The sequence below is a fragment of the Sycon ciliatum genome, chromosome 9 (assembly GCF_964019385.1).
Source record: "Sycon ciliatum chromosome 9, ocSycCili1.1, whole genome shotgun sequence".
In the NCBI taxonomy this organism is placed as follows: domain Eukaryota; kingdom Metazoa; phylum Porifera; class Calcarea; order Leucosolenida; family Sycettidae; genus Sycon; species Sycon ciliatum.
In genome coordinates, this window is record NC_088651.1 from 4,309,031 (window position 1) to 4,323,575 (window position 14,545).

Genomic DNA, 14,545 nt, shown 5'->3' on the forward strand with positions numbered 1-14,545 from the left:
TGCGCAGAGTTGTGCTACAGAGAGGCAAGCACAAGCATGCAATCTGGTACGTTGCCAGCAATGCGCTGGACAAGACCTCTCACCAACGAGGTCCCATGGATCTGAGATTTTTCGGATGAGAACATAATTTATTTTTATCTGCATTGGCATTTACCTGCTTGTATCTGCAAGTACCAGTTCATGGACTCGGCCATGAGCTTAAATTAAAGAGGCACGCAGAGCCAGAACTTCAACATACATCTACTGAACGAATTCGTTAACAACGAGAGCTTTGACAAACAATACAAACTCAACTGTGCGTGTTAATAGCAGCCTACCCAGCATTACAGTTGACATCAAGTCCATAAACCCAAGCCTTTCAACAAACTCAGTAGTCGTGAGCCCTACCTCCCCGCAACGCTTGTCATAGTCAACGACACAGAACACGCGCACACTCTGTCGCTTGAATTAGGAGTTATTTTACGGCACATGTGACCGTGCAGGTGACGCGGGCGGCTGCATGTAGCAAATTTTAGGCCGGGGGGGGGGGGGGGCGGCGGCGCGAGCCAGCATTAGCAGTCAGCGAAGCGGAGCAAATTGATTTATGCCGGGTATAATTATATTTCTAGTTACGGCAGTTAGGAATTAGAACTGAGACAATACTAGCAAGTGAAGACAAGTCACGATTGTACCACACAAAGGTGCAATACTAACTGGAATGCATTGCTTGGCCTATCAGAGCTCGGCAAAGGAACTGCCAGCTCGACAGACGGAGCACAATTTCGAGCCCAATTCCTAGAAAGAAATTCGAATTCCTAGCAAGGCAGCACCGGGCTAACAATGCGACTCCTGTGGCTGCACACTGATGCATGTTTAGTGGAGAGTGGCAAAGTTACGTTAGCCATGATGAAGTGGGTGTCAGAGTTAACTCTAAAATAACTACTGAGTATGTTTATGACAGTTCTTAGTACGTATCAGTAGCAGAATACTATGTAGCCGTCCACAGCTACTTCATATGCCAAATGAGCAGCGTATCAATTTCAACTCACCACCTTATAATACTGTCTCGGCTGTAGTTTTTCCCGAACTAAACAGCATAAACTAGGTAACAAGCTAGGCCAAACGGAGCAAAACCTGGATTAACTGAGCAAAATTTTGGCCAAATTTGCCTAAGCCAGGCTGAGCATACCAAGGCCACCTGGCTACGCTAGGCAAACCTGGTAATACGTTGAAAAGCAGAGCAAACACCTAGCAAAATTGGCATTGAAACATACAACTTGCGGATTTTACTTACAAATCCTTGTCGGTGATGAAGCGGTTTCCTTCGCTGGCCATTGGTTTCTCGCGGCGAGCCCAGCGTCGCTTCTCAGACTCACTCATCCGTGAAAAGTGCGAACGATGCTTGCCGATGTGCCGTTCCACGTCTTGATCGACGAACGGCATCGCTGGCATGGGGCGGTCGTTGTTGTCATCGGCGTCACCAGCGTCCACGGTGCGAGTGGGAGCGTACACCACGTGTGCACGTGCCTTTGGTCGACTGAACGCAGGCTGCGACGTGGATCGCGGACGGCTTGCGCCAGCCGGATTACACACCGCGGCCCTCGCTCCAGCACTGTACGCATAGTTATCGTAGGATTCGTAGCGACGGTTGAAGTCGCCGCTCCGCAGGATCGTACTGTGTGTTCTGACCGGGAATGTGGATATGCGTTTCACGGGTGCTTCATCAACGATATCATACTCGTCGAGGTCGATCGGCGCTTCGGATGTGTCTTGCTGCGGAGAATCCGTGCTGCACTGTTCGTTCGGTGCATTGGCTGCATTCTCGACACTACTAGTTCCGTCTGGCTGACGGCTGCCACAATGCTTACATCGTAGCACCCTCTCATCTCTGACAGGCCCAGCGTAGGCTAATGGTGGCTGAGTTGACTCGCACGGCATGTCGTCAGGTTTGTGCTGCCCATGCTTCTGTTGTTTGCCAGTGTGTGATGATTGACGCACATGCACACTCTCGCACTGTTCATGTCGTTCGTCCCGGGGCAAGCTCACAGCGCCGCGGGTTGGCGATGGAGCGCTGGTGTGATTCTCTGCGTCATGCCGCACAAGTGCATCGGAGCTACCTCGTCTCCGGTCGCACTCAACTGAGGGGTATGTTGCATCTTCAGCCTGGCACGTACCGCTTGCACTGTGATCAGCATCGCCCTGGTTTGACACACTGATAGCTTCCTGGATGGCATTGGGATCATCCGTACTGGAGAAGGCTTCGTTCACGTGTATCCGTGCCTGGCACAACGGACAGAGTTCATCCACACTCGACACTTGCCGCACACTGACCACGGGGATTTTTGCGCAACTCTTGCGAGAGTCGATCGAAGAACTCCGTTCTGCTGCGGTGCTGGATCTTCTCCCAGTGACTGCATGCTGATCTGCTACAAGTACTCGCTCTGATGTCGCCTCAGCCGCTTCACACACGGGGAGTGAAACGCCATGAGTTCTTTTGTGAACTATTACAAAGTCACTTCCTGACGACACCGTACTTGGAGCAGTAGCAATATTTCCACTCCGGCATTGTTGGGCCCTAACCGGACAAGAGCCGACAATGTATTGATAAGAATCAGGCTCCTCATCCGCGCGTGCTTCCGCCGATGCCACGGCGTCTGCTGCGGCAATCTCAGCAACCCTAACGGAATGAACCGTCGAGCGTTGTCGTACCGGGGATGCAAAGGCTAATGGATGTGACTCTGTGTCCGACAAAGCGGCAACAGCCACTGGCACAACGTCAATTTCCATGGTGCGTCTGGCCCGGCGTTCGGTATTCAAACCGGAGTTGCAATGCCGCCTTGAAACAGTTTCGGGGTTCGCGAATATCTCCACAAACCCATCTGAATCCTCCAGAGTCTGCCAGCAAAGATCAGAAATAACCGCTCGCTCATTGGTGCGATTCTGCTCATGTCCGTCGCTGGTGCTGTTCGGTGTAGGTGACTCTGGCGAGCAGGTTGCCGCTGATGCTGGTCGATCAGGATTTGGACTGTGAGGATGATGGTGGGCATGGTGGTGTTGGGGAGTCGTGCTGCCACCACCGCCAAGGTACAGGCCACGATTCCTGATTAGTACAAACAAGTGGACACACACGCCAGCGAGCATACAGATGGACAGGTTGACACACAGGTTCACATGTACGAGTACAAACACAGGAACAAACGCATGTACGCACATACACACACGGACATACACACGGACACACGGACACACACACACACAAACATGTTGCGACGACTACAGTGAAGCCTTACATGAAGCTAAAACAAAATTCAAATGGACCTGTTCTCTCATATGGGCGCACCAGCACAAGTGCTTGTGCATGTGAACATACGTCTATAAGTACCTGTGTTGACCCCAGTAGAAGAAGAAGTAGCAGCACGAGCAGAAACATCACCAGCAACAGCAGCAACAACAGCAGCAACAACAGCAGCAACAACAACAGCAGCAGCAACAACAGCAGCAGCAGCAACAACAACAGCAACAACAACAGCAGCAACAACAGCAGCAACAACAGTAGCAACAACAGCAGCAGCAGCAGCAACAGTATGAGCAACAGAATCACGAGCAGCCGCAGCACCAGCACCAGCAGCAGCACAAGCAACAGCAGCAGAAGTGGCAGCAGCAGCAGAGGCAGTAACAGCAGTAGCAGCAGCAGCAGAAGAAACAGCACCAGAAGCAACAGCAGCAGCAACAGAACAATCAACAGAATCACGAGCAGCCGCAGCAGCAGCAACAACAGCACGAGCAACAAAATCACGAGCAGCCGCAGCAGCGGCATCAGCAGCAGCGCCGACAGTTGTGCCAGCGTAAACACCCGCTGGCCATAGCTCACCTCGATGGATTGCTTCGATCTCCATCTGACGGAGAACGGTCTGTTGCTGTGCATCCAGAAGTGCACACCCTCCCAGTCTCAGTGATTATCTATGTGATCGGAGATCAAAATGACACAGAACATGCAATGATAAACACAAACATTTTAGAAGTATTCATTAATTTTGTTGAGGGAATATTATTATCACTTTGTAAGTAGTATTCACACATATCCGCCGGATGAGTACGCGTGGCCCATGCAACATGGGGACCCACGAATACAAACCAGCATATGTTCCCTCAGCAATACAAGCAAGCAAAGAGAAATAAGAGCCCAGGCAGCGAAAACAAAGCGAAGAGAGATGAGGACATAGGCGACGAAAACAGTTCCAAAGCGAAGCCAGGGACTGTTGTATGTTGAGGGATAGAAAGGGGAAAAGTTTGAAGGAAAAATGACTGTGGCTTCAAGGACCCAAACCAGGGACCTTCGCTACAGGCCAGCACAATGCGCACGAGTTACTACTCTGGTGATGTACTCGCTGGTGCTACTAACTACTATATGAACTTATGGTCTACAGGTGCTGACAAAACATCTTGTATCACTTCCAATTGGGATTACTGTAAAACATGCAATTTCAGGTGCATTAAAATTTCGGTGCCAGGGACCTGCCAAGTTTCCGGTGTAATGTAGAAAGAATTAGGTGACCAGCATTCCCTTCACATACAGTGCATACTCTAGTGCCTTTAGGTGAAATTTAAACTTAGCCTCCTCGCTTAGACCGTTCCTATTTTCAGGTATTGCAGTCTTTGTGTGTTTCTGAACATTCAAGCGATGCCGACGCGGATCCCGCGGATATTTTTTATATTTTTTATTACAGTCTATGCACAGTTGTTGAGTCACCGTGTAAACATCGTTAAGCTGTGCTTGGTGAAATTCTAGCCTGGCCGTTCTTCGACGCTCTGTTCTTCGACGCTCTGTTCTTCGGCGCTCTGGTCTTCGACGCCCGGCAGTACTGCATGGTAGTTATTGTTGTAGTAGAAATTTTCGGTGGTGTAATATTTTCGGTAATCTCCAAAATCGGCGGTTCGGTGGAGGGAAATTTTCGGTAAACCCGTTTTCCACGTAAGTGTACAAGTACTAGTACCGACATTTTCGGTGCGCATTATTTTCGGTAAATATTTCAGCATCGAAGTTACCGAAACTGAATAAAACACCACCGAAAATTTCTGCTTTTACAGTATACAGTGTGTTGGGTAGTGCACATATACACCACCCTTTGATCCACATCGCTCATCATCGCCGCGGCATTCCAGCAGACGCATGTGTGTGTGTGTGTGTGTGTGTGTGTGTGTGTGTGTGTGTGTGTGTGTGCGTGCGTGTGTGTGTGTGTGTGTGTGTGTGTGTGTGTGTGTGTGTGTGCCAGCATGCGCAGTACCCAGCGTGCAGCATGTCGTTAGCATTTCACTGCCACTAGTGACTTCACTCCCTCGCACCCAGACGCTGATTTTTTTGGAAACACGTTTCTATACTTTCGATGGGAGAATCCGACATCGCAGTGCTTTTCGGCGTGGCCAGGTCAAAGTGTAGAATAGAATAAGAGTACTAAGAATACTAATATCGCATTGAGTGTATTGCTTTATCTGAGAGAGGAGATGTTCGTGCCCTTGAGACCCGAAGTCCGGTTTCCATACGACAACATTTAGGAGTTCTGCGCTCAGCGCTTTTTCAGGGTAGGAATTTCGGGTTGTCCTGGTCGGGTCGCAGCATCGCGGACTATTCCATCTGCAGGGCGAGGAAACTGCAGCTGCACACTATGGCATGGGGAGGTGGGAGTATGGACTTGGTGTTGTTCATTTCCACCTGCCTGCGGCTACCATACACGCTACCATACAAACTCAGTCATAGACAATCCTGTAGTCTGTGCACGATACAGCTAGAGGCACCATCGACACAAAATGTAAGTGCACTGAAATAATTTTATCACGAATGCCAGCATCTGTACACAATGGGCGCTTTCGATTACACGTTTACACAATTCTGGAACTGTTTTTTTAAATTCTGGAATGACCAGAATGAGCGTATCCCGGTTTTGTAAACGAATGACTGGAATTCACAACGCATTTTATTCATGTCATGTTACAAACGAAATTGATGAATCGCAAAAAGAGATCACGTCCACCCTCGCGATCGATCGCGCGCACGTGGACCTAGCATCGCGCACACGCCGGCCAGGGAGGCTCTTCGCGCGCTTGAGTCATGACCAAACCGGTAACACCACCGACAATGCAATTCTGGCGCCAGAATTAGAGAAATTCCGCCTTCTCTTCAGAATTGATGGATTCGACGGAATTGGATAAAATCAATTCTAACGACGGAATTTGTCACTTTTTGTGTAATCGAACTGTGCATCAACAATAACTAATTCTAGAATTGACCGAAATGCGTGTAATCGAAAGCGCCCAATGACGCGTGCACGCGTGCTGGACTGCTACTGCTAGTCTGCAACGCCCTACAACAACAACAATACACGATGTGCAACATTTTCATTCTCTATTCTCTAGGACACCGAGCAGCGCGAGACAGTTCTTTCGCTGATCTTTCAAGCCACGTGCAGCTACCAGATTTACAATGCACTACAAATACAACCCAGTCGAGATACCAGCTGCACGTTGCGAGATATTCTACGTCGCTCTATTTACCTGCTGGTGTTGTTCGTCTTGTAGCTGAACGTTGCCCATTCTTGCTTGGCTGGCTTTAGTTGGTTCGATGTTTGCCACGCAACGCTGTCAGCTCAGGGAGTAGCGTTGTCAGAGTGCGACAGCCGGGTTGCCAAACTCCGCAGCGCTCGGTTCAACTATGGCGACAGGTGTCTGACTGGCAAGGCGAGGAACAACACTGCATGCAGCACGGGCCGATGCGATAGCGCAGCTACTGCATCTGTGTTCGATACTTGCAGAGATGGTGCACAAAAAGGCTATTGCCGAGTACTAGTATTGGGAACGCGAAGCGCGGAAATACACACCCCCGTCACAAAACAGATATTACATGACTTGTTTGTAATGTAATTGTTACTGGCCAAATGCACTGGCTCTGTACGCGTACCGCGTACCGGTAACAAGAATCAGTTCAGAACAAGGCTAGCGTGATCAAGATTCAGAACAAGGGTAGCGAGTACAATACGAGAATCTACAACACGGCGTACATAATAGCGACGGTGTACCCGAGCTCCACGAGGAAAGGTCTACAATCATGTACATTGTACATTCTTGATCTTGCCTTCTTTCTTCAAGTAACTTACTTAGTTAGTTCAAGTGCCAAGTGGTTCTTGGCGTAGATCTACAGTGCGTTTTTTTTTATAACAGACCATTGTCGATTTTGATTTTTTAGTTTGTTCTCATTCCAAATTTGAAATTTTTTCTTCACAGCTGCGTTTGTGTGGGTCTTGGATCGAAGAAAATTAAAGGGGAAGTTAAAGGGGAAGTATACCCTAAAATCAAATTTTCACCAGTTGTAGTCTTCGGGCAGCTGAGTCGAATGGTCTTGGTCCGAGGAAGCTGCGACGCTCCCTTCCTACTTGAATCCCAATCGAACTCGCGCACTTCCACCGAAACTGGGTGACTGCGCCCTACTAGATGGGGATTTGTATGCAAAATGTCACTAAAAGCGCCATTTCGTTCTTATAAAAGCACGGATGACCGCGATTGGCCCATATGTTGTAGTCTTTTGGACGCTGAGTCGACTGGTTTTGGTCCGAAAAGGCTGCGATGCAGCGTTCCTCCTTTATTCCCAATCGAACATGGTTGAACAAGCGGTCACGTGCTCCTGGGTGCCCAAATCACCTGGTCACCGCGCCAGCAGGCGACAACTTTCACACCAAGGTTCAACTCGAGTTCAACTCGAGTGACAGGACTGCACCCAAAAAAGGTCAAACAGGCTAGTAAGTTGTACCCTGCAGGCACGGTGACCAGGTGACTGGTGTACGCAGGAGCACGTGACCGCTTGTTCAACCATGTTCGATTGGGAATAAAGGAGGAACGCTGCATCGCAGCCTTTTCGGACCAAAACCAGTCGACTCAGCGTCCAAAAGACTACAACATATGGGCCAATCGCGGTCATCCGTGCTTTTATAAGAACGAAATGGCGCTTTTAGTGACATTTTGCATACAAATCCCCATCTAGTAGGGCGCAGTCACCCAGTTTCGGTGGAAGTGCGCGAGTTCGATTGGGATTCAAGTAGGAAGGGAGCGTCTCAGCTTCCTCGGACCAAGACCATTCGACTCAGCACCCCGAAGACTACAACTGGTGAAAATATGATTTTAGGGTATACTTCCCCTTTAAGGCAAAAATTAAAATTTCACCAGTTGTAGTCTTCGGGGTGCTGAGTCGAATGGTCTTGGTCCGAGGAAGCTGAGACGCTCCCTTCCTACTTGAATCCCAATCGAACTCGCGCACTTCCACCGAAACTGGGTGACTGCGCCCTACTAGATGGGGATTTGTATGCAAAATGTCACTAAAAGCGCCATTTCGTTCTTATAAAAGCACGGATGACCGCCATTGGCCCATATGTTGTAGTCTTTTGGACGCTGAGTCGACTGGTTTTGGTCGGAAAAGGCTGCGATGCAGCGTTACTCCTTTATTCCCAATCGAACATGGTTGAACAAGCGGTCACGTGGTCCTGGGTGCCCAAATCACCTGGTCACCACGCCAGCAGGTGACAACTTTCACACCAAGGTTCAACTCGAGTTCAACTCGAGTGACAGGACTGCACCCAAAAAAGGTCAAACAGGCTAGTAAGTTGTACCCTGCAGGCACGGTGACCAGGTGACTGGTGTACGCAGGAGCACGTGACCGCTTCTTCAACCATGTTCGATTGGGAATAAAGGAGGAACGCCGCATCGCAGCCTTTTCGGACCAAAACCAGTCGACTCAGCGTCCAAAAGACTACAACATATGGGCCAATCGCGGTCATCCGTGCTTTTATAAGAACGAAATGGCGCTTTTAGTGACATTTTGCATACAAATCCCCATCTAGTAGGGCGCAGTCACCCAGTTTCGGTGGAAGTGCGCGAGTTCGATTGGGATTCAAGTAGGAAGGGAGCGTCTCAGCTTCCTCGGACCACGACCATTCGACTCAGCACCCCGAAGACTACAACTGGTGAAATTTTAATTTTTGCCTTAAGGTGGCTCACACCCTCTGCGCGCGCATCGTTTGAAAAGTGTAGATTTTCAGTAAATTTTTCGGTAGCGATGATTTTTGTGCGATCAATCGTTGTTGTTGAACGTCTTCTCGCTTTTCTGCTATTCTGGCGACCTAGCTAGAACCTGCTGCTAGTGTCCCTCTTCACTCGTTCTTTCTATGAAAGGGGAAGGCAGCACTCGCAGAAGATTTTCCAAGAATGCAATGTCGACTGGTGCTCGTACCATAAGAAGGGAGAAATCAAAGTCCGCTCTTGAATCATGCCTGAGTATTAGAAAATTGTTATTTCAGAACACGCTTGTGTAGATTTCCTGCCATTGCCACTGACATCTCGCGACCTTCAAATATTATAACTTGCTCGATCATCTCCCGCACTGACTGGCAAATTCGTCAGGTAGCTGTGGATGGATCGATTCAGGGAGATCGAAGGTAAATACATCGAAGAACTTCAAACACGTTTCAAGACGCACTTCAAATTTTGTAATTGTGTCTTGAAAATTGTTTAGAACAATTCCACGGTACTTCAATACGCTGTTGAATTGTATCCTCTGCTTGGGAGTCTCGACTGTTTTATTGCTGCATGGCTTTCCTCAACACCGTTCACTGTACATGTATCGCGGAACGCAGATTGGATGGCATTGGAGGTGAATTTGATAATTTGTGACTGTGTCATCAACCAAGTGAGGACATCAAATATCAACAGGGACGCTCCGAAAATCACAAACGCTGCGAAATAGATATGAAATGGTCTTACACACTGGAGGGTATTCCACATTCATTGTGTCATATCTTTAGACTGTCCGAAAGTTTGTCGTGCCGTGCAACTTTCACAGACTAATCCGATAATTGGCATGTGACCCTACTGGCACACACTCATGCGTATGCCGTTGAGTTTATCTATATGTGCACGCACATGTGTGTATACATATACAATTTTATTACGTATGCAAAATTAGGCAATCCACATGTACATATATATGTGTGTGCACTCACTCCTATGACATAGAACGACAGTGCAGGCTATGTAAAGTCGCATGATTGTGTGTCACCCGGGTGTGTACATGCATGTGCGCTCGCGCGGGTGTTTTGTGTGCGCGCCTGGCATGGCATAACGCCGTTCAGTATGACTAGTGTTGAACCGTGGTAATTTGCCTCCACCCCCTCTTTTTTCTGCTGGCGTTGGATATGCAACTAATGACAGAAACTCGGTTGTTGAAAACGAGCGCCATGCACCACAATGGATTGACAATAATTATAATACAAGTAGCACTGTAAAAGCGCTGGTAATACTTATGTTGCAGCCATGGCAGTTGTGAGTAGCTTTCCAAGTCAAGCCTGCTGCAGAAATTATTGCACTCTGACCAGCTGGAGTGGCCCAGGACTGCCGGTTGTGGAGAACAGGAGTGATGCTTGTATATACGCTTGTATTTACATGATGTACACAGTGTACTTCGAAGTAACGTTAGGTGTATTACTTGTGTGTTCTTCTGCCTGTGCGCGTGTACATGTGCTGGTCAGTGTGGAACCGCCATCCATATCAGATCATACAGCTGCTATCAGTCTCAACAGCTTGTATCTGGCAAATAGGGTTTTAGTGACTCGATTTTGCTTACTGTGTTCAACAGAGTGGCATTGCACACAGCTACTTGATGTAATAGTAGCATCTTGGAAATTTTATATTTTTGATAGTTAGCTTCAGTAGAAACTTCTCCAGTGTGGCTCTTAGCTTCATTACCACGGAGACTAAGCATTCAAGTAATGCACGAAGAACAGTGGCTAGATGTGAAGTGAAAAGCCATTGGACCGTACCCCGTGGAATACGCATTTAGTATAGAAGTATTTCTTGCTATGTTGGCAGCAAACACTGTATAATATAATAATTACATTACCAGTAGAAAATGCCCAATGTGCATTGCTTCAGCACTATGTTTTGGACAAAGCAGTCAACAAATTCCACATCACTATCGGCTTCATGTTGGAGAAAGTTGTGAAAAACACTAGAGCATACATGTACACTCAATACACATGCTCACATGTGTGGCATTTAGTATGATGTGGGCAACTTCAAAGTTCTATTTTGGTAGTTTGCTTTGGTAGAAACTGTCTAAACTTGATCCAAAGCTCTACTACTATGTTCTGAAGATGTTGCAATCAAGTAATGTAAGACACGTATCTTCCGCATTGGAGCTAGTAGTGAAAACCTTTAGACCATACACTCAATGCACACGCTCAGCTATGGCATTTAGTATGTGGGCGACTTCAAAGTTCTATTTTGGTAGTTTGCTTCGGTAGAAACTGTCTAAACTTGATCCAAAGCTCTACTACTATGTTCTGAAGATGTTGCAATCAAGTAATGTAAGACACGTATCTTCCGCATTGGAGCTAGTAGTGAAAACCTTTAGACCATACACTCAATGCACACGCTCAGCTATGGCATTTAGTATGTGGGCGACTTCAAAGTTCTATTTTGGTAGTTTGCTTCGGTGGAAACTGCTAAAACTTGATTCAAAGCTCTACTACTATGTTCGGAAGATGTTGCAATCAATAATTGTAAGACACGTATCTGTCATATGGTGGAGTCATGGGTTCTAAGGCGTTGGACAATGTCCTAGTGCAATGTGCTGATTCTTGAAATATGGCATCACTTGAAACTTCAAAGTTTTATTTCACGAGTTACCTTCGGTAGAACCCGCTCAAACTTGCTACACAGTACCATTATTAGGTTATGATAGCATAACCATCGAATACAGGGCAAGTCCAGTGTCAAATACTTGTGGGCGGGGCTAATATGTGGGACGTGTGCGCTGAAATGGGATGATTCCGAAAAGAGAAAAAAGGTCACCTTCTAGCAGAATTCTACCCACTTCTACAGCTTATGCTGATATTTAGCAAGTATACTACTGTCCTGATGTTGGACATCAAGAAAAAGGGGGTAACTACCAGTGCTACGGCCAAAAAAGTGGTTTTCCGGTATTTTTTGGCCTAAATTGGCAATTGTGAGTATGCTATGTTTGGCCCCTCCCGCGAGTGAAACCGGCCGGTAGAACTTGATAAAAATTTGTCTCCGTACACTAGATATCCAACGGAACAAAGTACAATCGTTTGTAGCCACGTTTCAAACAAAAAAAATTTGGACCCGAGGGGTAGGAGCCCCCTTAACTTCCCCTTTAAGTTTGGGAGTCGGAATAATAATAATTGTCAAAGTTAGATATTCGGCCGGGTTTCGGCTGGAAATCCGGTTTTAAATGGTTTTCAGTGGATTTTGATTTTTTAAACGGAAGTTTTAGCCAGGAAAGCTCATCACTAACATGGTGCCCGGCATGAGTTCGAATCCAGTACAGTTCACCTTGATTCTTTTTTTTCTTTTCTTTTTCGGTGTAGCACAGCGCATGCATGTACATGTACACATGTGTACATGCACATGGCTGTGCAGTTGTGCACTGCTGTCTGCAGTTCTCCTAACCTTTGTAGGAAATCAGTGAGTCGTGGCTTTTCACGACTTACTGTGGCAAACTGTACTGAATAATTCAAATCCTGTATTGCAATTAGCTCAATAAATCAAAACATTCCAGCATGCATGTAGGAAACTTCCCTCGATCCCTGAAAGAATGCAGTGAAAATTCAAACACCACAACAAATCACAAAGGCAATTCACACAGCTCCCATAAAGAGACTAACAAAAAGGAAGCATGAGCAGTTTTACAAACACACAAACACACACAATGCAAATAGGTCACAGTTGTGTCTGGTTCAACATCTGCGAATAGTAGAAGACCAGCGAGGAACGAAACGGCCCCAATAATTCCGTGTTTTGTGTTGCACTTGTGACGACAGTATTACACAGTGAACAGATGTGCTCGGACAGCCGACGACGTATATCATCGTTGGCGCCGGCCTCCAGTCACGAACACATCGGCGCAGTTTTTCACGAATCTGTCCCGTCCACCAGTATGCAGAACAATAACGCGCTTGCCTTTACCTGATGGTGCTTCATTTGGTTGCTTGCCTATACACTCCTGTCACCATTGTCGTACCACCTCCTAGTACCTGTGTGATGCGCATTGACCCACGTCTCATCCAGGTATGTCTCACAGGTAGCGATGCCGCCATGACACAATCCTGTGCTGTTCCATCATTATTTGTGTGATACCAAGAGTTCATAACCCGGGGGTTATGAACTCTTGGTGATACCTCTGGTCTTGCCACACTGGAATCCCATGGAACGCAACATTTCCAAGAGCTAGTTTTGCTCATGTCTGGAAAATCGTCGATGGTTTCTCTGCAGCGAGCAGGTACTTTGTCCAGTGTTGGGTCCTCCTTCGCAGCATAGAATCCGTAAATTATTTCTTATACAGTCCAAAGCAAATCCGTCAGGGTTGAGTGGTTTCATGGCACGAGTCTCACATCGGGGATTGTCACTCTCGTTGCCTTCATCACTGGAGACAGACAAGGCCAACGCAGCACGCTGATTTTCGCCGTCAGCATCCCTGGTACATCTGTTCATGGTGGAAATGCTGACGCCACACGCAACAGCAGCATGACGAATGGAATACTTGGGGCCAATTCGATGCCCAGCCATTGTTCTCCTCGTCTTCGCAACAAATTGTAAAACAGACACCACCATGTACCATGGCCCGTTCGCGTTTTGTTATAATTATGTGGCATGTCGAGAGAACAAGTTGCCACGAACGAAAAGACACTCGAGAAAAAGCAAAATAGGGCCACAGAGCAGTCAGCAACAAACAACAAATTTAATGATTCCTCAGGCCACGAGGCAAGGCGCTCGAAGGACACTCTGAACAAGATGGCGAAATGCCACGAGTCACACCTGGTTTTTCGAATTTCGCGCGCAGATTTTCGTGACGCAACTCGCATGACATTTTCTCAAAAGTGTCCTTGAGTACGTTCTCAAGGTTTTCAGAGTCTATTATAAAAAAACGCACTGTAGGCTGTAGGCTGTAGACTAGTGTACGAGTACTACCGTCTACGCACACTCATTAAATTTTTCTTTTCGAAGCTTCCACATGTGCACAACAATCAAAACGGACTGAAAAAGGTGAATTTTTACGTCGTCTTTTGTCATGTCACATGACATCACCATGGTGTAAGAAAGGGTTTGCTCCCCACACCGGAGCTCGCGCCGACTTTACTTGACACTTGACTGACTCACGACTGCCATCCAGAGCACACGAGAAGTCCATCGAACCTTCGACTCGGCAAACCTGCAAGAAAGCACCACTCCCTGCTCAATACACAGTGTTTCGGGCACCCCTCATCAGTTGAGCTTGAGTAGACTGAGGAAGTTTGTGCCTGAAGAGCACCACTTATCATACTTCATAGTGCTCTCCAGGCACAAACATCACCAGGGATACAAACGTACAGAGACGCTCCGTTTCCAGCGCGACAAACACCTCGTGAACACCAGGTAGCAGCGTGAGTCAGTGTCGCTCCTGGACGGTGGAGAGCACTATATAAGTGGTGCTCTTCAGGCACAATCTTCCTCAGCCTACTCAAGCTCA

General features: G+C 47.4%; 1 protein-coding gene across 1 annotated transcript; it reads right to left on the reverse strand.

Moving 5' to 3' along the window:
- Positions 1–23: 23 nt before the first annotated feature.
- LOC135824635 (uncharacterized) lies at positions 24–7,055 on the reverse strand. Its single transcript, XM_065337360.1, has 3 exons — positions 6,529–7,055; positions 3,851–3,939; positions 24–3,079 (listed from the first exon to the last, which is right to left on the reverse strand). The coding sequence occupies exons 1-3, from the start codon at positions 6,565–6,567 to the stop codon at positions 1,270–1,272; spliced, it is 1,938 nt and encodes a 645-aa protein (XP_065193432.1). The 5' UTR covers positions 6,568–7,055; the 3' UTR covers positions 24–1,269.
- Positions 7,056–14,545: the final 7,490 nt, after the last annotated feature.

What these genes read in the sequence shown, in the direction of transcription:
- LOC135824635 (XM_065337360.1), bottom strand. Translation starts at nt 6,567, where the DNA reads ATGGGCAACGTTCAGCTACAAGACGAACAACACCAGCAG. An exon ending in AAGACGAACAACACCAGCAG is followed by an intron (nt 3,940 to 6,528) that starts GTAAATAGAGCG and finishes CCGATCACATAG; the next exon opens with ATAATCACTGAGACTGGGAG. An exon ending in GATCGAAGCAATCCATCGAG is followed by an intron (nt 3,080 to 3,850) that starts GTGAGCTATGGC and finishes TGTACTAATCAG; the next exon opens with GAATCGTGGCCTGTACCTTG.